General features: G+C 36.7%; 1 protein-coding gene across 3 annotated transcripts in view; it reads left to right on the plus strand.

The window, feature by feature from the left end:
- Positions 1–23,972, plus strand: part of RESF1 (retroelement silencing factor 1) — a 51,645-nt gene extending 27,673 nt beyond the window's left edge. For 2 of the 3 annotated variants that reach the window (XM_036759056.1, XM_036759057.1), the window contains exons 3-6: positions 10,082–10,152; positions 12,935–18,343; positions 19,482–19,559; positions 23,133–23,972. In XM_036759056.1, coding sequence (XP_036614951.1) covers positions 12,994–18,343; positions 19,482–19,559; positions 23,133–23,299 — 5,595 coding nt within the window. In that variant the 5' untranslated portion in view covers positions 10,082–10,152; positions 12,935–12,993 and the 3' untranslated portion in view covers positions 23,300–23,972. The remainder of the gene's footprint in view (positions 1–10,081; positions 10,153–12,934; positions 18,344–19,481; positions 19,560–23,132) is intronic. The other variant, XM_036759055.1, reaches the window with a different exon arrangement.
- The last annotated feature ends 1,235 nt before the right edge of the window (positions 23,973–25,207 follow it).

Here is a 25,207-nt window from a genome sequence, read left to right on the forward strand (position 1 = left end):
GAGTTTCTGTGCCTTGATTTCCCACTTCTTTGTCTAGTTTATCATGTTCAGATTTTAAGCCCGTCTCCCAGCCAATGGATGTCATCTGCAGTTTGTTTTTAATTTTTTTTTTAACTTTTAGTTGGACCCAAGCTCAAAGATTTCTGATTGCTTTGTAAGAAAAACTACTGGGCCTCTGGTTTCTTGTTTGTGAACAGTTCCTGGTGAGGAAATTGCTCCACCACCAGAAACTTAAGTCTTGAGAGTTGCCTGGAATGCATAAAGGCTGTGACTTGCCCAGGATTACAGCCTGCCTTTTGCCACAGTTGTGGCCTTTTCTCAATTTTAATCCTTTGTGACCTCTTTTTAGCCTTTGACACTGGTATTACACTCTTTTTGATGCTCTCTTCTGTCTAGTTTTTTTGTGACTGTTCTTTTCTTGTTCTCATACCTGGGTGATTGCTTTTCCAGTCTCCTTTGCTAGATCCTCATCCAGGTCAGACTTTCTAACTGAATTTCCCCCAAGACTATCCTGGGCCCATCTTCTGTTTTCCGTCTTTAAAGTAGATTATCTCATCATCAGCTCCCATAAATTCAGCTATCTCTATGTAGATGACTGTGATCTACTAGTCTAGCCCTCACTTCAGCCCTCTTGACTCCCAATCTCACATCCCCTACTACCTCTTAGACAACTGGATGTCCTATAGACATCTTAAACTCAATATGTCCAAAACTGAACTCATTGTCCCGCCCCACCCCTCCTCTTCCTAACTACCCCATCCTCCCAGTCAGCCAGGCCTGCAACTAGGTGTCATCATCAATTCGTCACTCTCTCACCCCACATATACAGGCAGTTGTCAAGTCCTGACATAACATCTCTTGTATATGCCCCTTTCTTTGGTCTGATACTCCTGCCAGCCCGGTGCAGGCCTGTTCACACGTAGACTATTGCAGTAACTTACTGGTTGGTCTTCCTGCCTTTTTCAGTCTCATTTATTGAGCTGTCAGATTTATCTGCACGTCTGGCCATACCATCCCTACTCCCATCCTTGCCCCCATCAAGAGAGGCAATATTCCCTTAGGTGTTGAAGAGATATTGAGTAGCAAAGTATAGCAACAATCTTGCTACCAGCTGCTGTGGGGGTGTAATGTTATACCAGAAGCGAGTGAGACACGCCACAGAGTGTAAGTTTGAATGGAGAAGTTTATTAGCCGGTGGTCATTCGGGGAAAATTCCCAAATCAAATGACAACGTTTTAAGCGAGAGGGTAGTTTATATAGACAACACAGGATTCAGTGCTTAATTATCTCTTGAAGTTTACATATGTTACTTTGCAGACTCAGCAAGCCTGTGTTATTTCACTTTTTATGACCATGATACATTAGAGGAACCTCCTGAATAGATTGTAAATACAACATATCAGGTAGTTGACAAAGTGTCAATTGGAATTACAACCCAGGATCTCTGTCTCCAACTTTTGCCATAACTCTTGAAGCTAGGAAGGCTCAAGATATGGTAAAAGTCATATAATTCAAGATAATGTCTAGGGTCAAGGCTTCCATCCTTAATGGCCCTGGACAGACCGAGAGATGTTTTAGCTCAGTCTTGTTGATATAAGATAGAGACATCTCTGAGCCCACTCTGCCAGAGGAAGGTCGTTAGGCATTAGACCTTGTGTGGGACGAGTGAAGACTTCTCATAAAAGGGAACAAATTAGATAAATAAAAATAAGTAGGATAGTGAGTCCCATTTCTCTACTTAGATATTTTCCTTTCTGTAAAGCCATTATCTCTACTCAAATGTTTTCCCCTCCACAAGCCTAGCTAGTGACCATAAGGCCCCCGAGGTTAAGAACAGGTCCTGTGTATTTACCTAATGGCGAGAGGCCTGAAAGAAAGAAGGGTTGAGGTGAATAAGTCAGCAACCATAAAAATTCTCTGAGGATAAGGATAAGACACAGGATACTCACCCCCTGTACATTGACCCCAAGATAAGAGAACCTCCGTTTGGGGAAGAATGGATGGAAAGCCGAAAAGCCAGGTGCAATATAGATGTGCAAGATTAGGTAACTAACAACTAATTCCTGCCTGTCACCGATAACCGAACTGTTTGTTTAATCGTCATTGTCATTTAAGACAGATTTACTACCTTGAGATTGATAGTAGAATGAAACAAGAATGGTGGGAAGTTTATGACTGTCTCCTGCTTGTAAAAATAACCATACTGTTTGTTCCTTGCCATTGTCCCTGGGTAGATTTATCGCGTCTAGATTGTACCCTCAAAGCTTACGTCTGCAAGCTGAGAGGAAGGAGGTTGGGAGGGGGAATTGCGGTTAGGGACCTATATAAACACCCCAATTTTCTGTGTCCAGTGCGCTCTGACACTGAGAGGACCCCCAGTCCTCTCAATGTCCGGGTTGCCCTTTCCTGCAGGATCGTAATAAATTTTCCTTTCTACTTTCACCTTGAGATGCCTCTGTTGTTAATTTTTGGATTCGTAAAATCCATCCCACACAACCTTTTACCTGGCAATTAGCTCACATTCCTTAGAAGAGTCTTAGGGGCCCAGGCCCCTTGCCGAATGGCAGGAACTCAGTCTGTTTTTTTATATGCACACTGGAGTTTGCAATTAGGGGCTGGGGGCAGGGTTTTTTTTTTTTTTTTAGCAGTAGCTGGCTACTCAGGTATCACCTCAAGATCCACCAAAAACCAGCACCCAGAAAGCTGTCAACACAGGTTCTTTGATCTGGTTTACAAAGGAAAGTAACTTTAAGGGTTTAACAATCTCAGTTTAATCAAACATACAAATATCATTCACAATTCAGGGAGAAAAGATCAGCCCCCTGAACTTCAAGGCAAATATAAACAGAAATTACAAACATCAACAGACAGACCTTGTCTGATTCAAATCACAATACATAGTTACCAGTGCCAACTTCTGGGATGCAAAGCTAGGGGTGCAGTTTGCAGCTTGCCCAGGGTCTCAACACTCCTTCCCTGAGTGTGCACCAAAAATCAAATGCCAAACTCTCCTCAATTATATCCTGTTCAGAGCCCTGGGGGCTCTGACCTCACCCAGAATCTCCATCCCCAGTATATACATCATATACAAATCGATGACTCCCAATTGGCTCAGTGCTGAGAAATACTGCCAAGACAAAAAGATCCCACTTTATCTGCCCCATTCAAACAAAGACCAGAATCGTTAAAGACACTTAAGAGGAGAACAGCAAAAAGTCCCACCTTAATTACTGTTACAAAAAACTGAAATAATCTCCATGATATGTGTTACACAGAGAGTTCCTTGCCAATGTCAACCTAGAGTTTGGTTAAAGGAGGCAAACTGACTAGGTGAAATAAAAATTAGTATAGATTTATTCCCTTGGAGCTAGCGGATACCTGATCCTGGAACCAGAAGCAAGCTTCAGATTAACTTGAACAAGAGAGAGAGAAGGTTTAAGTAACAATTCAGAGCTGCAGTCGATGATCTCCATATCAAAGAAAGGTAGTCTCAGGTGAACAAATCAATTGACTAGGTAGGGTGACTTAGAGATGCAAATGTTTCTAGCCCACAGCTCCGGCTACAGACTTTCTGTCACCACAGACAATAAAGATACTCCTGGTCTTTGAAGTTGCTGAGGCAGGGAAAGGGGATTTTTAGCAGAGAGCAAAAGCAATTTGGATTATTGGGGTTCAAATAATCTGCAAGGTTTGACACCAATACAGGAGACAACACAGATAGGAGAGACAGTTTTTATGAAGAATGGTAAGAATCCAGTATGGTTGTACTGTAGCGTTTTCAGAGGGGAATGAATGTATAATGTCCCAAAAATATTCATATTATAATCTTTATTGTAAGTAAAAGTCTGCCAGAAACAGTTGTTAAAATTTATCATTATTCTAAATCCAAGCATTTATCAAAGAGAGGCGAGTGTTCAAACTGACAGAGTCCTTTTGTGTTCTTGGATGTCTCCCTATGTAATACAAGGAAAATTAGGAACCCTTGAGTAACCCCTAGCTCCTGACAATCACCCCCAGAAAGAATGGACTCAGGTATCTTTGGCATTTAGCAAACCCCCTGGGACTCCATGACTCCACCAAGGAATGTCAATAGATAGGACCATCCCACTGAAGGATAACCTGGCAGACCCTTTCTAGCAGATATCCCTGGGGCTCCGTGACTCCACCAAGGAATGTAAATGAGATTATCCCACTAGTAGGATAACCTGACTGAATCTTTTGATCAGCCAGGACCTTTGTTCCTGCTCGCTCCCCCCCCCCTCCCCCCCCCCCCCCCCCGCACCCCCATATCCTTTATAAGCCAAGCCATCACCCCAACACATTGCCATTGATTTGTGGTGCAGTACCCCAATGGCCGCCGGCTAATAAATTCTCTGCTTAAAACTTATACTCTGTGGTGTGTCTTGCTCGCTTCTGCTACAACACCTAAGCAGAAGATATTTTGAAATAACATAGGAATCTTGAACAAGAAAAATTTCACAATATGATAAAACTTGGTTACATAGTTTAGGTTAACATTTAAATAGGACAGTAGTCACTTAATCTTTTCAGAACATTCTTTGAGACTCAATTCTTTTAAAACTAATGATCCTTTTTTGACCACCACCCTAAAGGACTCCTTCCCCAGATGGTCACTGATGACCTGAAATAATCAAAGAGAATACTACTGTATGGGACAGAATTATTAAAATAATAGGAGAGTGGAGAGCAATTTGGAACTATGCCCAAAGGGCTATAAAAATGTGCATACCCTTTGACCACTTCTAGGGCTATATCCCAAAGAGATCACACAAGAGGGAAAGGGACCTGTATGTACAAAAATATTTATAGTGGCTCTTTTTCTGGTAGCAAAGAATTGGAAATCAAGGGAATGCCCATCAACTGGGGAATGGCTGAACAAGTTGTGGTATATGAATGTAATGGAATACTATTGTGCTAGAAGAAATGGGGAAGATACGGACTTCATAATAACCTGGAAAAACCTATACAATATGATGCTGAGTGAGAAGAGCAGAACCAGGAGAACATTATACACAACCACAGATATATTGATTCTGTGATGATTAACCTTGATAGACTTGGCTCTTCTCAGCAATACAAGGTTTAAAGACAACTCCAAAGGACTCATGATGGAGAGAGATATTTACATCCAGAGAAAGAACTATGGAATCTGAATGCAGATTGAAGCAAACTGTTTGATCTCCCTTTTTTTCTTCTTTTGTTTTTTTTTTTCTCCTCTTTTGTTATTATTTTTGGGTTTTTTTGGTTTTGTTTGTTCTTTCTCCTGATTCATTCCATTGGTCATAATTTTTCTTTACAACTTGACTATTGTGTAAATAAGTTTAATGCGAAGTTATATGTAGAAGATATATCGGATTCCATGCCGTCTTGGGGAAGGAGGGGGGAGGGGGGAGAAGAAAATCTGGAACTCAAAATCATGTGGAACTGAGTGTTGTAAGCTAAAAATAAAAAATCTTAATTAAAAAAAAATAATAGGAGAGACATCTTTAAGAGAAACAAAGTAAATTTATTCTACAAACCTTGCAAGACTTGGGCACACCTCCATAAGGGAGGAGGCAAGGTAAAAGAGAACCTTCCTTAATTTATAGTCTTAATGAAGAAGATTCCCACCCACCTCTATCCCTTCTCACCATTGGCTGGGGTGGGTGGGCTTACAGTCTAGTCGAGAAAACTACACAGAGGACCGAGATTGATCCGGTTCGTCCAGGTTTTTCCCTATCAGAACTCAACTGCCAGGGTGGCAGCTGAAAGTCTAGGAGGAGAAATGGGATGGGGGAAGGAGAGACCCTTCCTGGAGCAGAGAACAAATAGCTCACAGGAAGTTCATTATCTTCTAATATCTGAGAGGGGGGGGCGGGGGGGAAGGGCATGCCTTCCCAAAATTACAAGGCCAAATCCCAAAACCTCTCCATTAGACATACCCTATGAAGTCTTCACAATTATCCAACCCACACACTACTCTGATCAATTTCCCAATCCTTTCAGTAAATGAGAAAGGAGGTTAGTTATCATTATTCCAATCTCCCTCTGGAGATGGAAAAGGCAGTGATCTTTTAAAAGTGTTTCTCCTTTTAAGTCTTGTTACATTTTCCAGGGGCCTTAGTTATCTTAGAAGTAAATAGGGCAAAAAGGAATGGGGAAAAGGATTTTAATATACTTCCACATAAGGCTGAAAAGGAAAGCTTTGAGACAAGTTGGAAAATGAGTGTAAATGGCAAACATGTTTATATTTGATTTTTGAAGTGTTGGGCAACCACAAAGTTAAAGTAGGGGAGAGACAAGATTAGAACTATGTTTTAGGAAAATCACTTGGCTTCATGGAAGACAAATTGGGGGTGGGTATGGGTAGGGAGAGACTTGAGGCAAGGAGACCAAATTAGGAAGTTGTTCTAATAGTCTAGATAAGAGGTAATAAAAGACAGAAGTAGGACAGTGACCACAAAAAGACAGTGAAGGGGACACATGGAAAAGATGTTTTGAAGGTAGAATTGACAAGACTTGGCTACTGATAATCTGGATAGTGATGAGTTGAGAATGAATGAATGAATGTATCTCCCTTTTGCAACTTAAGATAAGAAGATTATACATTTATAATCAGAAATACAATTATAATTATACAAATATAATTAGAAATGTATTTTAATTTTATAGGAAGAGTATAAATCACATCACATTCTATGTGTGAGCAGTAAGAAAGGATCCAGTTTTTTTCAGACAAGGTGCTTCTGTCTTTCTGAAGGAAAAACCATATTTTTGTATTGTCTCCAAGAAATATAATTTTGAAACCTCGCTATGAATTATATCATTCCGAGTACAATCAATACTTAGGTAAAATGAGAGAAGACAAATTAAGAAAATTGAAATCTGTGCTTCCAAAACAACTAAATGTATTTGCAAAAGTATAGGGAAAGAGTGGTAAAAACTAGTTATGTTATTTGAGAACTTGAAGGTAAACATTAAAGGTGTTTTAGCGAAGGGTATTACAATTTTTGAAGGAGTCTATGTGTTGGAATTCTTTGCCCCAAAAATGTTAAAACTTTAGAATATTTCATTTCAGAATATCACAAACGGTTGCTGAAAGAATTAATGAAATTACAACTGATGACAAAGGCAACTTAGGTCAAAGATGGAAAACTGGCACAGTTTTGTAACCCTTTGGGCATAGTTCCAAATTACTCTCCAGAATGGTTGAGTTCACAATTCTACCAATGATGCATTAGTGTTCCAGTGTTCCCCCATCTTCTCCAATATTTATTATTTTCCTGTTTTGTCATGTTATCCAGTGTGATAGGTTTGATGTGGTACCTCAGAGTTGTTTTCATTTGTATTTCTCCTAATCTGTAGTGATTTACAGCACTTTTTCATATGACTATAAATAGTTTTAATTTCTTCATCTGAGAAATGCCTGTTCATGTCCTTTGACCAGTTTTCATTTCATAATGTTTTTGGTCTGTTGTTTGCTCATAAATTCTCCCCTTCTCCGTAGATCTGACAGGTAAACTATTGCTTGCTCTCCTAATTTGCTTATGGTATCACCCTTTACGTGTAAATCACGTACCCGTTTTGACTTTATTTTGGTATAGGGTATGAGATGTTGGTGTGCCATACCATTTTCCAGTTTTTCTGCCAGTTTTTGTCAAATAATGAATTCTTCTCCCAGAATCTGGTGTCTTTGGATTTATCAAATAGTAGATAGTCTTCCTCTCCCAGATTGTTTTTCTTTTCTTTTGGAGTTCTTTGGTAAAAGAGGCCATTCTTTGCCTCATTTCTTACCTAGGCTTAATCACTGAATGTGTATTATCTCAGTCAAACTGGGAAAGGCCGTAGCCATGGTCTCCCATGGGGCCATTTCGAGTTATCCTGATCTGTATCTTGCCACTGAACCTAGATGGCTCCAGAGAAGAAAGTGAGGCTGGTGATTTTGCACAGCCTTCCCTCATTTAAATCCAGTTCACTTGCAAGTCACGGCATCACTTTCCTGATGTCATGGTCCTCTTCCAGAATGAAGGACAAACAACATTTACCACTGTGTCTTGTGTACCTAACTTATTCTACTGATCCACCACTGTATTTCTTAGCCAGTACCAAATAGTTTTGATGATTGCCTCTTTACAATACAATTTTCGATCTGATATGGCTAGGCTACCTTCCTTTGCATTTTTTTTTCATTAATTCCCTTGATATTCTTGACCTTTTGTTCTTCTAGGTGACCTTTGTTATTTTTTTTTTTTAGCTCTATAAAATAACTTTTTGGTAGTTTGATTGGTATGGCACTTAATAAGTAAATTAATTTAGATAGAATTGTCATTTTTATCATATTAGCTTGGCCTACCCATGGGCAATTGGTTTTTTTCCCGGTTGTTTAGACCTGACTTTATTTGTATGATAAGTGTTTTGTAATTGTGTTCTATAGCTCCTGGGTTTGTCTTGGCAGGTAGACTCCCAAATGTTTTATATTATCTATAGTTATTTTAAATGGAATTACTCTTTGTATCTCTTGCTGCTGAGCTTTGTTGGTCATATATAGAAATACTGATGATTTATGTACGTTTATTTTATATCCTGCAACTTAGCTAAAATTGTTAATTATTTCAAGTGGTTATTTAGTTGATTCTGTAGGATTCTCTAAGTATGCCATCATATCATCTGCAAAGAGTGATTGTTTTGTTTCCTCACTGCCTATTCTAATAATTTCTTTTTCTTCTCTTATTGCTAAAGCTGACATTTCTAGTACCATATTGAATAACAGTGGTGATAGCGGGCATCCTTATTTCACCCCTGATCTTGTTGGGAAAGCTTCTAGTTTATCCTTATTTCAAATTATGGTTGCTGATGGTTTTAGATGCTACTTAGCATGCTACTTAAGTCATGTCATCATCTTCCTGATTGTATTATCAAGGCAATAATCACAATATTAATAATTGTCAATATGCCTATATAATTCTGTATATCACAAAATATAAGAAACTGTCTGTATAGAAGGTAGAAGTAAACCATTTATTCAGACACCAGAGAACCAGGTTCCAAAACCAGTAAGTCCAGCAAAGAATTCAGTACACAGTATCACAGCAGAGAACCACTCCATCCCATAACCTTCCCACCCCCTGCTGGGGCCTGGCCACCAACAGCACAGCTAGCATATCAGCTCTCTACCTTAGTTCTAACTGCTCTCCCAGCATTTCCTGTGACACACTTTCCGTTTCCTCTCAGCAAGCTCCTCCCACCACATATGACTTAACCTTCCTATGATGTAGGCAGGTCATATGGTCCTCTTGGAGAAAGAAGTACAAACCACAACCTGTGAATAGTCTTAGCTACCGTAATGTGGGGACCCAACTGGCCAGTTCCAGTTGGGTAACTTGGTTCCTCCTATCCTCTTCTCTCCCCTCTCCTCCAGTCTTCTCTTCCTCTCCCCCCCCTTTTTTCCCCCTCCCATTGTTCTGACCAAAGGAGGTAAATTTTAATGCTTTAAACCCAATTCATTCAGGTTCTCATTGATTGGTCAACAGTAGGTCCCTTCCAAGCATCACTTAATGGTTATTTTTTGGGTCTTCCTGGCTCAGAGTTAATGAATTTAAATAGTGATTGTTTCTCTTTCAGCCAGCAACCCTGAGGGTCTTCCCCTCCCTGTGGTTTCTTTTAAACTTAAGCAGCCCTAATCACCGAATTGGCATTGCCCCAGTCACAGTAAGAACTTGGAAAGATCTTAGCTTAAAAAGGCCAAGGTCTCTCACTGCATCCTGGACCATTTCCAGTTGTCCTGATCTACAGCTGGCCACTGGACTTAAATGGCTCTAGAGGAGAAAATGAGGCTGGTACCTTTGCACAGCCCTCCCTTCCTCCCTCAAATCCATTTCAGTTGCAAGTCATGTACACCATCTTCCTGACGTCATGGTCGTCTTCAAGAATGAAGGGCACGCCACACACCACAAGATTTTTTTGAGGCTGCCAGTTGCTCAGGACTCCAGTGTCAAGTCCCTTACCTCCTCTTTCTACCTACCCTTTCAGTAAACCTCTTGCTGTATTATCAGTCTGTCTGATAGAGTTATCCATTTTATAGGAATCCTGTACCTCTCCAGACTCTCCAGGAACACTATATGACAAGAAGTAGAAGATCAAGGGGGCAAAAAGGTAGTGATACCTTTAAATGTGATAACCCATTCATAAACATAGAATTAAGTCTCAATACAATTGTAAGTTAGGATTAGGGCATGAGCCCTCACCTGTAGTGTAGAAAAACAATGAGTGAAAAGGAACCTACGTAGGGATTGAATTCTAGGATGGAAGCAGTATTTCACAACCAAAGGGAGGTATTATTTCATCTCTTCTCTGGGGCTAAGATTCATCATTATAATTATTTAGTGTTCAACTTCCTTTCAGCATTTTCATTTGCCGTATTACTTATTATACATTGGTTTTGTTTGTTTTCAGATCATCAATTCATACAAATTTTCCCAGGTTTCTCTGAGTTCTTAATAGCCATTTTTTCCCTTGTGGCTAGATTCATAAATTAGGTTCATATATTGGACATCTACTTTGCTAGTGATTTCTCCTTGGAGAAATATACATCCCAGAGTGGGATGTGTGGATCAAAGGGTACTTTTTCCACACATGACTCCAAATTGCTTTCCATACCATTAGAGCAATTCACATCTGTACCAAAAATATGTCAACCACAACCCTTCTTCTTTGGTAGTTTGGAAGTATATGGTAAATTTCTCTTCATAGTCATTTGGAGCATGTTTTCATGTATAGTCACTAGTGGTTTTCAATTCTTTTGAGAACTGCCTGTCCTTTGGCCACTTATTTATTCAAGAATCAATTTTAGTGTTAGAAATGTGCCAGTTCCCCATATATATTGTGTATCAGACTAGTGATGTTTGATGCAAATATTTTCCCCCTTTTCTAATTATCAACTCCTTTTATCTTGTATTTAGTTATGAATTCTCTTAATAGGCACAGTTGTAAAAAAAGTTGTAGAATATCTGTTCTCATTTTTTCATGGTGCTACCTTTTATGGGTTTATTGGAACCATTTTTCTTTTAATCTTATTGTTGATGTTATTGTATTCCTACCTACTTTATTTGATTGTTTCAAGTCTTATCATGATACTCTGAATTCTTCATTTATTAGTTATTTTGGCATAATATTATATGGACATTTACTTTGTTTTCTTTTTAAAATAATTTCTTCCCTTTTTGGGGGGCTGGGCTGTCATAAAAGTGCTGTGATATTTTGATGTATATGAGGCCTTTCTGTCTTTGATCTTCTTAGTGAAATATTTCTAGTGAATACTAGAAGTGGATACTCTACTGGATCAAAGATTATGAATAGATTAATATTCTTATCTCTAATAGTCCCAAATTATTTTCCATATTAAGTTTAATTCACAGCTCTACCAACAGGTTATTCATGTGTCTGTCTTTATTACCAAAGGGATTACAACCCTGTTTTTGTCTTTTATCCTTTTTTAGTTTGGATATGAGGTAAAACCTAAGTTATTTTAACATAAATTTCTGATTATTGATTCGGATTGGTTCTTAGTTTTATTTTTGTGTTAATTCCCTATTTGTTGTGGATGGTAGGCTTTGATTTTGATATTTAATGCAAAGATTCCCTCCCTCCTCCCAATTTATCAGATTCTGTTCTCTTCTAGCAGCCCTAATGTTTGTGCAGAGGACTTTCAATTTTTATCCTTTGTGATTACTTCTCTTTATTTAATTAAGAATTCCTCTCATTGATCTGAAAGGTCTTATGTTGTGACTTTTATAATGTTGCCTATTATATTTAGATAATGATTGCATTATGAATTTTTCATGGAATACATGAAAAGAGCTAGCCTATTCATCTAACCAGTTACCAGTTTTTACTGTTTTTTTTCCTTAAACAACTACAAAATAGTTTCTTTCATTCAGCAGCAAATGCTTTGTAAAAGTTGTTATTTTTTTGGTTTGTAGTAGGTAGATCAGATCTGGGCTTAAGTCTTGCTGTTGATACTTACTAGCTGTGTGATGGTAGGCAAGTGCATTTAACTCACATTCTTCATTTTTTCTGTCACAGACTTCTCAGAATAATCTTTTTAAATGCATAAAACAATATATAATAAAGGAAGCCAATTATTTTAAAATACAATATAAAAATATTTTTAAAAATTCATGGCCCTTGGGTTAAGAACCCCTGATTTAGATGGGCTGGGCTCATAGGATATTGTCTGGATCTAAATAATTCACTTTTTCTAAGCCTAACAGTGGGAAACATTTGCTCAACTTATTGTAACCACATGTTAATTTTTAACTTGCTATTTTTTTCAAATCTTATACTTTGCTTGTCTAACTATTTCTCACAATGTCTAGTGTAAAAACCTAAAAGATTTGCTTCTAACTCAGGATTGAGGAAGAATCTGTTTGCAGCTAATGTCCTTGCTGCTGCTACAGAAATTGTTCTTCCTTGCACCTTCATCAGACACAAACAAATGTAGTAATTTTCATTTCTCCCATAGCAGACATGACAGTTTTGCCCATGGTCATATCCATACTGTGAAGAAGCATTGAAACAACTTTTGTGTCAAGACCTTTTTAAAAAGCAGTAATTTTGATCTGTGAAACATCTTTAAAGTGACATTCACCTTGCGTTTGTCCTTTACCTGTCCTTTATCAGGACTGAAAGGGTTGGGTTTTTTGTTTTTTTTTTAACGTTGGCCTTATTTACTGTTTTCCCTGCAATCTTTATTCCTTCATGGAACAACTAGTTTCAGGATCCTATGATAGAGAAAATGATGGAAATATAGTCAATAAAGCTTGAATGTTTTATATATATAGCAACCAGCTTTTTTTCTAGAAAGTTTAGATTCTTGTCATATAAGCTCCTTAAGGAACAATTACCCAAGAAAGGATAATATTTACTTGTCTTTCAGATTACTGATATTTAAAAAACAACTGATGTGGACTATACGGGTGCATCTTCAAAAGAACAATGAACTGGAATACCAAACCAGAAGATAATGCTGCTCTTCCATTGTATTTAGAAAGCCAATCAAGTTTTCTGAGAAAAGCCTTAAGTCCCCGTACCTTAACACCTCAGAGTTCTTGTAACTATTCTAGAAATAATCAGGAGGTATTTGTTTGCTCTAACAATAAAAATGCAACGTTACAATCACTGCAGTATCATAATATTGAAAGTTCTAAACATCCTCAGCAAGCTTCTCACCCAGATATGTCTAGTAGGGTAGTTGTCATCCCAGAAACTTCCACTGAAAGAATTCCTTTTTCACAGTTGAAAGTAGTACCAACAAGTCAACCAGATCAGACTTCACAGAGATCACTTGTAGCTCCAAAAAACTCTTGGTTAAGTTCTTCAGTGAGTGATTCTATCTTTTTCAGCAGAGGATTGTCTGGTGTGACATCTCAAACTGGTGTTGGAGGTAGTGTACATAATGCTTTTAAATCTCAGGACCAGTATGTCTCATCAAATACCTATACTATGCAGCTACAGATGCTTTCATCTAATCCTTCTAAAGTTCCTTCATTGTATCCAGGAAATCAAGCATCTAATTTATATTCAACAGAACAGCAAGTTGGGTGGGTACCACCCTGTACATCCAGTGGACTAACTCTGCCATTTCATCAACCAAGTCAGTATCTTGATTCACAAAGAGGTGTAGTAACCAATTTCTCTAATACAAACATTCAAAAACAACCTGCTGTTTCAGCTACACCATTACAGGTTACAAATAATCAACTTTTAAACCCTAGTGTAGCTGTTACAGCACCTCCACCACCATATCCAATGGTACAGTCACGTCAATATGCAGCTGTTAGTACAGTTACTGAGACCAATAATCGAAATCTTCCTAATTACTACTCTAGATTAATCCCATCTTTTCAAAAAAATAGTCAATATTTAGCTGAAAATCCATCTAATGAAGTTTTACATACTCAGCAAGTACATCTTTCTGAAACAAAAAGAGTTTTTGGAAGAGATTGTCAACAGCAGTGGCAGAACACTAATGAAAATGGCCATCAGAAGTTGAATGTTGAAACAAACTGTCCCTTTAATGAACCAGGCAATTCTTTTGCAGTTGGTGGAATACCACACTATAAAAATAAACAAATGAGAACAAGTCTTTGCGATGCATCTTCTGAATTGCTGAGCAAAATCCCAGGACCAAGCAATCAGATAAACAGTCTTTCTCTTGGAGAAGGTAGTGGTTTTCTTGGGAAAAGTAGTGCTTCTCTCAGGGAAGGCAGTAGTAGTACCTTTGTAAAAGGTGGTGGTTCTCATAGAGAAGGTAGTCATTCCACTAATTCAGAAATTGACATAGCAAAAGAAAGTGATTCCAAGATAACAAAAGAAGGGTTATTTAGGGATATAAGAAAATTACTGGCTATGAAAAATGAATTTTTGAAATTAGCAAAAGAAATTAAAATTAAAAAATCCTTTCTTTCCGAAAGTCAGGATAAAACACTTAATTCTTCTTCCTTGCCACAGAACCCTGCTATGTCTTTGCAACTTCCTTCTAAGGATCAGTCTTTTCCACAGTTAATGTCAATTAATTCAGAACATCAACCACTGACAGTAATGCAGTCTACAGAAGATACAAATAAAACTAACAACACACTGAACACAAGTATTAACGAAGTAGATTGCTGCAGACAGATTAATCAAGGCAATTCAGCCTTGCCAAGTTCTGCCTATTCTGGAAAATTGCAAACAGAGCATGTAAATGCGCTTTTTCAGGAACCCTCCCCTATGTGTCAGAAAATCCTATCAACTATTAATCCTACACACACAGTATCAAATCAAACCCCCTTAGATTTTAATAGAGGTGATAGGTTTGACAGACCTGAACAATCTGAGGATATGATTAAAACTTCTGTTGCCCAACAAAGACAAAAAGTTTCGAAAAATAAAGAAGACAATTATAAACTTCTTTCTCATCTCCTTAAAAGCAACAATACAACTTTAGATTTTACTCCCAAAATAATGAATCAGGAAACATCAGCAAAAGGTGTAAGTGGAAATGTGCAGGACTGTAATAAATCTATCCATTCTGTAGTAAAACAAAAAACAGAAGTCACTAGTGCTCAGTCACAATTCAACAGCGCAAGAATTCCAGTGACTACTGGCTCAAATGCAGATGGTTTAGATAATTCTATTAAACTGAAGGACAAGACTTCAGTTTTGCTTAGTGGGAAATCTTGTACAAAGGATAATAATTATTCCATGGAAGAGCTAACAGCATGTCTTGCATTATGGAAAAAAGCACCATCAGAATCCACTAACATTCAAAAGTGTGACAAATTAGGAAAAAACAAAGTATCAGATGGAATGTCATCTCCTACAGCTATAAGAAACATAAATGAAACAGTTTTGCCAACTATGAGTATTCCTATTGGGCACAAACATGAATCTGGAAATTTAAATTTAACAAAGGGGATTGAACTTCAAATTGCTGTTGTTTCACCTTTAATCCTTTCAGAGTCAAAACCATCAAATGACCAACCTCTAAAGTCAACTAAATCTTCATTACAATCAGTGTTCCCAGTTATTCAAGAAGGCAGTGTGTGTAGTTTACATGACCAAGTTAAAGAAAAAGTAGTTGCTTCATCAAATGTTGATACTATTAAAAGGACAGAAACTTGTGTTACGACAAATAATTTTGCACTGATTAATAAGTTCGATTCCAAATTACAAGACGTAAAATCAGCTGATGGAATAGTACATTCCGACATAAACTCAAGTTTTTCATCTGAAACAATGAAAGAAAAACTAGGCAAGTCAGAACCACACCTATCACATTTAGAAAAGGACGTCTCTTCTCTGAACAATGAAAACAGCTCAGGGCAAGGTGCAGAACAAAACAAGGAAGAACAAATCTCAAAGCAGGTGGTGGATGATACTCCATTGAATGATGACTTGTTACAAATTGCCAGTGTCTGTTCTCTTGTCGAAGGTGATATGTCTTATAATTCCCAAATAGCCAATATGTTCAACTGTGTCTCTTCAACACAGGTTGATAAGAAAGAGGTTTCTTTACCAGACAACACTGTAATTGATAATAGACAGCTTAAAGAGAAACTGAACCAAACAAAGTTTGAATCTGTGAGTAATTTTAAGGGGCAGAATTTGCTGAAAATTACTAATGTTCTACCTAAAATATCTTATAGGACAAAATCATTGGGGACTTCAAAATCATTTAAGTTAAAGCATTGTGAAACAAATGACAAAATTGCAAAACAAAAAAATGATGTGGAACAGAATATTGAGAAGATGGAAGTTGTTAGTAGTAAGTGTTGCTCGTCAACTGATGATCAGCCAGATCTTAACTCTAAAGAAATTGCTGATATATCTAGCACAGATTTCGCTAAAGAGCCTTTATCTTGTATGGTCCAAAATATTGAACAAGCAAACAATGAGATTATTTTTGACGAGGCAGCATCTGTGAAATATCTAGATGGCCAGTTGTCTGAACTTGTAGAAGAATTTCCTTATGGCATTGAAAGTGCAGATACACACAATATACCAGCAGAAAATAAAAATTCATCACTGCAGCTAACCATGAACTCAATAACTAAAAATAAAGAAACCAGTATCAAAAGCAACTGTGACTCTGAAGATCCAGTAAACCAAATTAAAATTACAATCTTGAGCTCAGAATGTATGAAAGAATTGTTCCCTAAAGAGAGTAAAGAAATCTGTGAGGAAGATGACAACCTAGACAAATTGGAAAATTCTCAGAAAAAGGAATCAATAACAGAAGTCCAAAATAATTGTGGTTCAGATGTGAAAACTACAGGAGATGATGTCAATCAGGATTCTATAGTACCCTCTACAGGAAAAGATGATGTTCATTGCTGTGCATTAGGTTGGCTATCTACAGTTTATGATGGCGTGCCCCAATGTCTGTGTGATTCTAGAAAGAACATTGCAACAGAAGAGAAGCTTGATGGCCAGAGTTCTCTTTCAGAAAGCTTGAGTTATAAAGCAGACTCAGCTACTGATAGGAACATGCTTGCTACAAAAATTAATAGCCCATTAAAGAATAACTTGCAGAATTCTCCAGCATATCCTGAAGGGAAAAGAAGTTTGCTTGAAATGGAACAAGATGAAATAAAATGTTCACCAAAGGGCATAGAAAAAGAAAAGCCTAGTTTTTCTCCTAGAAAGAAAATAGTAAAATATAATGAAAGAGATTCTCAGGAAAATCCACAGAAGATATTTAAGGCAAGAAACTTAATCCCTTTACATGGAGAAAAGAGAAAATCACATTTTTGGTCAATTAAAAACAAAGAATTTCTTAAGAAGGAATGTTCTTCAACAGAGAAGTTAAAACGGAAATTTAAGTCAGGTTGCTCAAAATTTAGAAATCCAAAGTGGAAGTTGGAACAACTTAATGTATCTAATATGGAGCAGAAAAAGAAAAAATATCAGCTAGAACAGAAAACATCTATAGTAAATGGGTCTAAGTTATGTGAATCTCTCTCAAGCACAAATGAAGAAAATTGTGAAGAAAAAACCTCTACAGATGCAAAGTCCACAAACTTGGAAAGGAATGTCCACCAGGATATAATGAATACTTCAAATGTGAACTTGAACTGTACAAAGTCTAATGGCAGTCCATGTGAAATTAATAAAATCCTATCTTCTCAAGATTATTTTCAGAGACAAAAGCAAAAAGAAAAGATTGGGAAAGGAGACTTAAAGCAAAGGCATGAAAGTGAGAGATTTAAAAAAAATAGGCCACATGTTTCTGAATGGCGCAACAAACTCACTATAAAACTGGTTAACTGTGCAATATCAAATGAGGGACACAATGTACGGAAATATAAAAGATCATTAGACAACTTAGCACACCATAATAAAGCCAGTAAGTCTCATAGAAGCAAGATCCATCATTCAAAAGAGTCCAAAATATGTGGCATTGCAAGGAATGTACAAGAAAAAGTTGGTGAAAAACAGCTTGATAATGTAGTTATTTTAAACAGAAAAATTACCAAATATAACCAAGTTCCTCTCCAAGGAAAGGATCAAAAGGAACAAAAGAAACTGTATTTGAACAGAGTTGCATTTAAACGTACCGCACAAGAAAGTATTTGCCTGACAAAATTAGACTGTTCACCCAGGAGTTCTGTAAATAAAGTTAAGTGTGGTAATGATGGTAATGAGTCCATCCAAGATTCATTTTCACTTGAGAAGGATGAATTTGAGAAACCCAAAATGCTGGAATTTAAGTTATGTCCAGAAGAACTTTTTAAGAATGGAAATAGTGAAGAACATCCAGATTTTAAGTCTTTTCCCAGGAAGGAGCAAGTTCCTGTACAAGGTATGGCATTTTTAAAAAGGTGATTCCTTATATTACCTTTAATGATTCAGTTATACAATTTAATTATAATTGAGAAACATCACTTATGTAGTAGATTTGGAATCATTAGAGAGACCTAGGTTCAGATCCTGCCAAGGACACTAAACTTGCTGTGTGACAGTGATCCAGGCCCTTAACCCTCAGTTTCATTGTACAGATCTAATATTGATACTGTAATCAACTGTGTGAGAAAGTTTTAATTGTGTTTAAAACAAACATATTCTACTAGTAACTAAAACTGAAGGTTTTTTCTATCCTCATTTCTTCATCTATATATTATTTTCTTATTTTGCTATGTTAAAAAACTAATGCCCCAGAACTCTAAAGTTCTCATAAATATTATGTGAAATAGTATGTAAAAGTTCTAGCATGTCTATTACTAAGGGATATGTGTTTTCAAAAGAAAAACATTAGCAAGGGAAATTGTACTCCTTGGGTTTTTTGATAGATTATTTTATTGTAATTTATCGTAAGACAGGTATATATTATTCCATGCTTTGTGATGCTTTTGTACTTTTTGAAATAAGCCGTGCTGCTGCTATTTTCTTCTATCTAAACATTTTGGTTTATAAAAGTTTTGAAATAGTAGTATACTTGGCACCTTAGTTGTTTTTCCATATGGAAATCACTCAGCTTAACTGAAAATATTTAACACATGCATTGTTATACCTCACTAGAATACTAAAATTAGACTTTATAGTCTTATCAAATCAGTGTACCAAAGAACTATAGAAATATTCTCTACAAGGTTAAAAGGTTTTTCTGTCATCTAGTAGTACTATCATGTTTTTGTCTTTGCCAAGTATGGTAATTTTTCTTCAGAGAGGGGAAAAAACCATTATTTTTCCTTTTGGCAAGATATTCTTTAAGTATTTTCTTGCAAAAGAGACTTATATTAGAACATGTTCTCATTGAGACCACTTAAATCGTGAAGATTAATATTGTTTTTAGTTCTATAAAATACTTTCTGCCCTACTATTTTGTGTATGCATGCAATGCAACTTTTTGACTTTAAATATGGTTATCTTAGAACTTAGAAATATTTACAAATTAAGATATATTAAAATAAATATTAAAATGACAGTTCAATCATTTACAGGCATAAAAACTACAAAAGAAGATTGGTTAAAATGTATTCCTCAGAAGAAAAGGAAAATAGAAGCAGTCAAAGATAAAGGTGACATATTACCTGTTCTCAGTTTCAGTGTCCATCTTTCCTTGGAATGATGGCTGTATTGTCCTTATTTGGGGTAGAGCATATTTAATGCAAATAACATGCTTTATTTATTGTTCTTTATTATTTGTGCTTTACTTTTTTCCCTCACAGTGTTTTGAAGTGGGCAAAGTTTTTGTTTGCTCATTTTGGTTTATTTCTAGTGCTTATTTTTAATGACAAGAAAACAGAGTTTCCAGCACAGTTCTGATGAAGAAGGGGGAGAAAAACAGAGATTGAAACTACTAGTAGAATTGTTGCTTTAAATAAAAGTGGAGACAGAAATCAGAGTTTTGTATTTAAAAGCAAGACATTATATCTTGAATGTATAGTTTGTTTCATTGAAAATATTGAGCATCAAAGGTACACCAGCAATTATCAAGGGTACAAAGATGCAAAGCTAAATAAAAAAGAAAGCAAAAACAGACAAATGAAAGGTAAGTAGGTGTCTGACACTAGAGAGTGAGAATTTTTCAGAATCATGGACTCTCTTAGCTGGAAAGGATGACAGATTATCTGGCCCACACTATACCTATAAGAATACCACCTATACAAAATCCTCAACAAGTGATCCATCCTGCTTACATTTGAAAGATTACAATAATGATGAATTACTGCCTCCCAAGGAAGTTCATTGATTCAAAAGGATATGGCTGGGTTTTTTGCTTTTGTGTTTTACCGGAATCTTTCTGCATCTTCTACTTAGCTGCTGTAGTTAGGTTACTTGCTTTCAGAGCCAGACCTCAGAACAAATTCTCTCCCTTTTTCAGGTGACAACCCTTAGGCTTTTATATCTTTTTTATACTTTCTATATAGGGCAGCTAGATGGCGCAGTGGATAGAGTGCTGACCTTGTCTTCCTGAGTTCTAATTTGGAAATTCAAATCAAAACTTACTAGCTGTGTGACTTTGGGCAAGTTATTTACCTCTGTTTGCCTCAGTTCTCATTTGTAAAATGAGGCTGGAAAAGGAAATGACAAACCATTTCAGTATCTTTGCCCAGAAAATCCAAACGGGGTCGCAAGGAGTCTGACACAACTAAAACAACTGAACTATAGCAAAAAACATACTTCTAAACCCTTAGTACTTTCAGACGTATCTCAGTAAGGCATGATTTTCAGTCCTTTTGCTATTTTGGTCACTGCTAATATAATTCAGTTTGTTAGTGCCCTTCGTATGATTTGATACCCAGAAGTGAACATGTCCTAGTCTAGATATAGTCTGAGCAGAGCAGGAGTGTTGCTTCCCTGAATCTGGATGTTATCCTTTTAATATAGCCCAAGATTGCATTATCTCTTATTGACTGTAATGTCACACTGCTTACTTATTCATTTTATAATTAATGAAAACCAGACCTTGGGTAATTTTCATAAGAAATGTTTTCTAAATTTGCCTAACTCAGTCCTTATTTATTCAGTTAATCCAAGTGTAGGATTTAACGTTTAGACCTGTTAAGTTTCATTTTTCATTTTACCCTGTTTTAAATGTTAGCCATCTTTTCCAGGTTTGTGTCATCTAGAAATTTGGTTGACTATGCCATTTATACCTTATGTAAGTCACAACATAAATGTTAGTCACTAGAGAGCACCTTCTGGATCAGCATCTATTTGTCCAGTGACAGTCACCTGTCCTTGATACAATTAGCCAGTTATAAATTTACCCAGTTTTATTGTTCTCAAGCTCATTTCTCTCCATGTTGTTCATAATTCATACTGAAAATACCTAAAATTTTAATTGAAGTTTTAAACATTTTGTTTATTATACCAAACTATTTTCCTTGAAAACAATGTCTATTTCTCATGCTTTCTTTAAATAATTATTTTAGACAGCTCTCCTGTCCATTTCAAGTGTATATGCATGAGTAACAGAAAAAGGCTTTGTTTGATTTGCCTGTTTATAAATGGCAGTTCTGCAAAGTTGCTTAAAAGTTTCTGTTGAAATTAATTAATTTGTTGAGGTCCTCTGCAAATTGCAAGGAGAAAACAGCAGTCAATAAGACAAATATCCAGAAATTACAGTCTAGTGGCGAAAAAGAGCTGTTAAGACTAGAGAAATTTCTAGTACTGTGATTCTTTAAAAAGGAGGAGTACAGCCTGTTTACTGGTGAGCTGGATTCCTGATTACTTGCAAGAAGAAAGAACTAGGAGTCTTGTTGGAATGGGTTCCTCTTAGCTAGAAACTTTCATTCTAAAACTATACTGTTGATAGAGGAGAGGTGGAATATGAAACACACCTTAGAAAGGAATGGCAAGTTGTACATAATGGATTTGCAGTTTCATGTACAATCATTTTTTAAAATTATGCTGTTATGGAAATGCTTGTTTTAATAAGAAATTTTTGAAAATCAAAATAGAGGGGGAAAGACTAAAAAGGAATGCCAGAATGGTGAGAAAATGGGTTAAAAGCAGACTGATACGGGGCAAGAGAACCAAAGAGAAAATGAAATTGGTAATGGAAAGCATGACAAGCTTAGAATGATAGCATTATTTTGATTGGATTTAGAATTTGATTTGTCAGTTTAAAGAAAATAGAAGGGAGAAGTAATTTTGAGACAAATTTGGCAAAAATGAAAAAATTAAACCAGGGAAACTGAGGATGTAAGATACAGAGGTAAAGAGGAACTAGATTGACAAACACTGAAGCAGGGACATGAGGAAACAAAAATAAGGAAGGAACATGGGCATAGGTTGAAAGAAATTAAGGAAAGAATACAAGGAATCAAATATCAGCACCAGCTAGAGGTTGTAGAGCATGTTTTCCTTTGGCTATGGTTTGAGTACATAATCTTTAAAATTATATGAACTTAATCTGAGGTCACCTCTCACTACACAAAGATGGGAAGAGGCTAGAAGAAAAAGAATACAGGACACTGGGACACTGAATGAGTGTCTAGGAAGAGAAATTTGGGGAAAGAATAAGATGGGAGACAAAGCCAAGTGGTGATAGGAATTCATGGGGCAGAGAAGGAAATCATGGATTCTAGAAAAGGGGCATTGAGGCATTATTAGAATAGAGCAATACATAATACCCTGGTGGAGGGAAAGAGACATGCATAAAAGAAAAGGGATATGTCAGGAAGGCAGGAGAAGAGAGCGATACTGACAAAAAGTGGGAAAGATTGAATCCAGGAGACTTTGAAATAGGGAGAGGTAGAAACTACTTTGAAAAGATAAACCAGGGTGCTGACCCAGATAGAATTGAACAAGACGAGAGACAAACAAACCTGACATTGAGACACACTGAAGTGAGATACGACTCACTGAAACCAAAACTCAAAGCTACGTTGAAGTGTGAGTATAGAGAGTTAAATAATTAGATCCATTTTGACATGATAAAATCAAAAGACATGTAGAATAAAGTGGGACATTAAGGAATAGCAAAGAACAAGAGAATCGTAAAATAGACTATACGTAAGTAGAGCTTTACGTTGACACCTTTTTAGATGAAAATAAAGTAGCTGATTACTTTGTCATTAAATTAGTATTCCATGCTTCAGTGGTGCTTAATATTAAATAACAGTATGATTTGTTTCTTTTAGATGACAATGCTGTATCTAATTCAAGAGTGTACAAGAGAACATTGAGTGTGGATGAATGCAAGGCTGTTCAGAACCTGCCAAACGATTCAAAAACAATGTTTCAGACCTACAAGAAGTTATATTTGGAGAAAAGAAGTAGAAGCCTATATGACAGTCCTACAAAGTAATTATCTTTTTGTTAGACAAAGGTTAGGAAGCAGCGTGTTGTACTAAAAGTGTCCAAATGCTGTTCCTTCCAAGAATTAATTTGTATTCTTTTCTCCTTTTAAAAATTCATTTCTGTAGCTGGCAGTGGATTCACTATTGCAATTAGGAAGGCTTTCCAGTCATAAATTTTATTTCTGACTTAAATAACATCATTTGGAAACATCTTGTTTGTATGGGGAGAAAGTTTAATATTTCTTTGCTTAGAAAAACATCAAATAAATTGATGCAAAGAACCCTGATTGTGCTTAACAGGGAAACCATAAAGTATTTAGCTACCACATTGTTGAACCAACAGACATAATTATGAAGTAATTGTTTTGTTTAATTTTTTCTTATTTTTGTATTTCAAATGCTGAATAGAACTGTTAGCATATTCCTCGACAACAACTACTTGTATACTTCATTAGAATTGTAAATACATTCTTATGCTTATAAGCTATATTAGCAGATCTTAACTACTTGTGAATTTTGAGATATATTCTTGAGTATTTTGTTAAAAGTGCCATTTTGTACTGTTAAATTTTGTACTTGAATTGTAAACTTTTTCCCAAAGTCTTGTTTTTTTTACTTATTACATTGAAAACAATTTGGACGTTTAAACATCACTTTTCATACTTGAAATAAACATTTATTTTAAAAAATGAAAAAGTTGGTGTGCTTTTTTTTTTATCAACTATTAATATTGGTGAGTTCATCAACACATTTTAATAGGATGTTATATAAACAATTGCACTTGTATATAATGAAGAATAAAAACATTAAAGGAGAGTAGATTGTCAATATTGTAGTTGATAAGATTGAGTTGGAAAAGAAAAAAAACGGGGGATTGAGGTAGATTACTAAAGCTTGATTCTAGGAATAAGACTGGTTGAAAAATGTAATACTGTGAAGGAAGGAAGACAGTTGAGGTGGAGCCAAGGTGGTAGCTTAGCAGGAAGAAGTACAGCCAGGTTTTCCCTCACAACACCTGCAAACATCAAGAAAATGTAGCAGACTGACAGAAAATCTAACCTGAAAATACCTAGGTTTACAGAGAAGTCTGCAAACCCTGGGGGCAGGACTAGCCAGGAAAAGCATTGCAGAGCATTCCATTGTAGGAACTGAAATAAGAACCAAGCTGTTCACAAGGGAAGGAAATCCTAGACCCTTGGGGGGGGGGGCGGCATCACGGTAGAGCACTGTTACAAGATCAGGCCTCCCCTTACAACCCCCTCATAACCTTATAGAACGTATACTCATGAAAAAATATTGGCAACAATATTGTTCTAAGATTAGTACAGCTATGTGCCTACTATTAACATCCTGTTGACTGCCAACTAGTTTTTCTCTGTACTTATACACACACACCTCCCCTCTTCCCTCCTCCCCCCACTAAGATGACTCACGTCTCTGCTCCCCAGTGCAGCACCTCCCCTAGCTGAGTTATTCTCTCTTTGTGTGTGTGTGTGTGTGTGTGTGTGTGTGTAAATTGGGCCCCTTTCTTGCTCTCCCCTGCCCTCTCTCACTTGCCAATAAAGCCTTGCATTGAACTGATTCCCACCGTTTTACATGTTACTCTCAGAATCCGAACTCATCGAAGGGTCTTTCCCTGATTATCTCTGGCTGCTCAATGGGCCTACATACACTGGGCACCTGGGTAAAGACCTAACTAAAAAATCAAAATTGGGAAATTCATGGTAAACAAGTCTGGGGCAGAGAATTATGGGAGGATATATGGGACGCATCTTTGGTTACTAATTTGTCAGTTTTTCATGTAGATGCTCACGTGGCCCTCACCACACCAGAATGTGAGTACGATGCACGTGCTGATCAACTAGCAAAGATTGTTACTCAAGGTACTGTTCCTACTCTGAAACCAACTTGATGAT

The sequence above is a fragment of the Trichosurus vulpecula genome, chromosome 5, assembly GCF_011100635.1.
Source record: "Trichosurus vulpecula isolate mTriVul1 chromosome 5, mTriVul1.pri, whole genome shotgun sequence".
Classification (NCBI taxonomy): Eukaryota; Metazoa; Chordata; class Mammalia; order Diprotodontia; family Phalangeridae; genus Trichosurus; species Trichosurus vulpecula.